Here is a 2,544-nt window from a genome sequence, read left to right as displayed (position 1 = left end):
ACACATTTTAAAATCTTTAATTTAAAATAATGTTGTAGTTGTATATGGACATGATGCCTTTATTTTTTAACTTTATCTTTTTTTATGTGGTGCTGAGGATGGAACCCAGTGCCTCACTCATGCCAGGCGAGCTCTCTACCCCTGAGCCCCAGCCCCAGCCCCCTCAGCCCCTCTCACCAGCAGGATCTCGATGGTGCCCAGGATGTACATGGCCCCAGCAAAGGTAGTGCCGAGGTAGAAGCAGAGGCCCACGGCGCCCCCAAACTCTGGGCCCAGAGACCTGGAAATCATGTAGTAGGAGCCACCAGCTGCAGAGAAAGCGAGTGTCAGCAAGAGGGCCCAGGGGCACTGGGCTGCCCTAGGGGACGAGGAGGGCTCAGTGACAGAGGGCAGAAAGGGTTGCTCTGCCGCAGGCTGCAGCCCCCAGCAAGGGGACTGGGGGAGATCCAGCCAACCATTCTGTGTGGATCTTGCAGCACTAATTAGCAGCATGTTGCTAATTACCCCTGTAAGGAGGTCATGGCCCAGAAGCTACATGTCACCATCCTAGGAGGGTCTCAGGCTGAGGGGGGAGGGCTGACACTGCCCTATTCAACCCCCACAATGGCCTCCCTCTTCCACTCCCAAAAAGGCTGTCCTGGCCTACCCCATAAGCAGACGGAGCCCAGGCCCCTGGTCTGCAATATTGCCTCTCTCAGGTCCCTCCTTCTGACCATCAGGCCCCTCCCGCTCCCTGGAAGCACCTTCACATACCAGGCACAACACCATTGGTTGCAATGGCACTCATGGAGATGGCCGTGAGCATCGTCTGTAGAAGAGAGATTATCAGAGTGGCGGCTGCCGGGGGCCGCAGTGGCCTGGGTGGAGGCCAAGCCGTTTACCCCGTAAACACCAGCCAAACCCACAGGTTCTCTTCTGCTGAGCTTCTCCCTGGGCCTGTTCCAACTTCTCTTTGTGCCAAGTCCTTCTCAAGAAAAACTCTTATTCACCATGTGAGTGGATGTTCAGGAGCGTCAGTACCAGAGAGCTCTGGAAACCCCAGTTTGGCCCCCAACCAGCCACGTGACCTGGGACAGCTCACTTTGCCTCAGTTTCTTCATCTATAAAATAGGTGCAATGCCTTCTGCACTGGGTACGTCGCATGCAGAGCTGTCTCAAGGTTATATTCGAGGACACAGAAACGTGTAAAAGAATTTGGAGTTCATTGAATAGTTGACTTTTTAGAGAGAATGAGAAGAATCCAGTTGCAATGCTGTTTGTGAAATATAATCTCAATCTACCAAAACGTCAGCTTTTGTGGGATTATCGGTGAACTCTAATTTCTTTGCTATGCTTATCATTTTATCAATGAATCTGCATTTAATTACTTGTGTAATTAAACACACTCGCAGATCCATGTGAAACCTGGTCAACAGCCATCAGGGACGAGCCCATGAGATGCGGAAGGGCCAGTCAGACCTAATCTCCTCTCAAAAGTCACCAGCAGTGGCTCCTATAGAAAGCCCAGGTCTCGAGCCTCCACCTCCCACCTCCCACCCCCAGGCCTCTGCCAAGCCCCAGCTGTCACAGGGGGCAGTGTCACTCACACAGGAGCAGCAGATGAAGACCATGCAGAAGGACTCCATGATGCCCGCTATGCCCACCACCCAAGTGAGTCTCAGGAAGAGGATGACGCCAAAGATGTTCTGCAGACACGGGAGGTACACACCCATAAAGGTGCCCATGCGCGGGGCCTGCAGGGAAGCCAGCGTCAGTGTCTGGAGCCCCCCCATCACCAGCACCCGCCCGCTCCTCCTCTGTGTCCCACTCTTGGTCCTGCCCTCTCCTTCCCCAGCCCTCATCCTGCTCCTCTGACTGGGGGTGTGCTGCTGGGAATCAAACCCTCAGCCTCACACGTGCGAGGCAAGCGCCCTTCTACTCTGAACTGCATTCCCAGCCCTTTTCATTTTTTTCTTTTGAGACAGGATCTTATTAAGTTGCTTAGGGTCTCACTGAGTTGCTGGGACTGTCCTCAAACTTGCCATCCTCCTGCTCAGCCTCCCAAGTTGCTGGGATCTCAGGCGTGGGCCTCCTGCTCAGCCTCCTTCGGGTTTCGCATACTCTTTCCTTCCTCTCCTCCATCCCCCACTCCACTCCACCATCCGTCCTTCGAGCCACCTCCTCCCTCCTCCCTCCCATCTCCATCCTTCACCTCCTTGCCCTCCCTCCCCCGCCCTGCCTCCAACACCTCAGCCTCTACCGTCCACCCTCCATCCTTATCCGCCTCCTCCCAGCCTCCCGCCAGGCCCCACCTGCACCGGCTTCTTTTTCCCGCCCTCGTTGTTTTCTGCCTCCTCATGCTCCCTGCTTCCCTGGGGCAGGTTGGTGTAGTTGGCCAGGCCACTGAGCAGGGAGGACACCATGGGGCTGGTGTCCATCTCCTCCTACGAGGAAGGGTGTCAGTGTCAGGAGCCTGAGGCCCAGGGGAGGGCTGGGAGGAGCTGAGGGTGGGAGCAGAGGGCCCAGGACAGGGAGAGCCCTGGGTGGGGTGACGGGGCCCAGGAA

General features: G+C 55.9%; 1 protein-coding gene across 1 annotated transcript; it reads right to left on the bottom strand.

Moving 5' to 3' along the window:
- Positions 1 to 159: 159 nt before the first annotated feature.
- LOC125619536 (solute carrier family 12 member 5-like) lies at positions 160 to 2,455 on the bottom strand (the record flags this gene model as incomplete). The annotated part of the gene is made up of 4 exons (XM_048812572.1): positions 2,292 to 2,455; positions 1,587 to 1,733; positions 754 to 808; positions 160 to 308 (listed from the first exon to the last, which is right to left on the bottom strand). Coding segments are annotated over exons 1-4 (477 nt in total), but the record flags the coding sequence as incomplete, so codon positions are not given.
- Between the last annotated feature and the right edge of the window lie 89 nt (positions 2,456 to 2,544).

The sequence above is a fragment of the Marmota marmota genome, unplaced genomic scaffold, assembly GCF_001458135.2.
Source record: "Marmota marmota marmota unplaced genomic scaffold, marMar, whole genome shotgun sequence".
In the NCBI taxonomy this organism is placed as follows: domain Eukaryota; kingdom Metazoa; phylum Chordata; class Mammalia; order Rodentia; family Sciuridae; genus Marmota; species Marmota marmota.
This window is presented reverse-complemented; position numbering and strand designations above follow the sequence as displayed.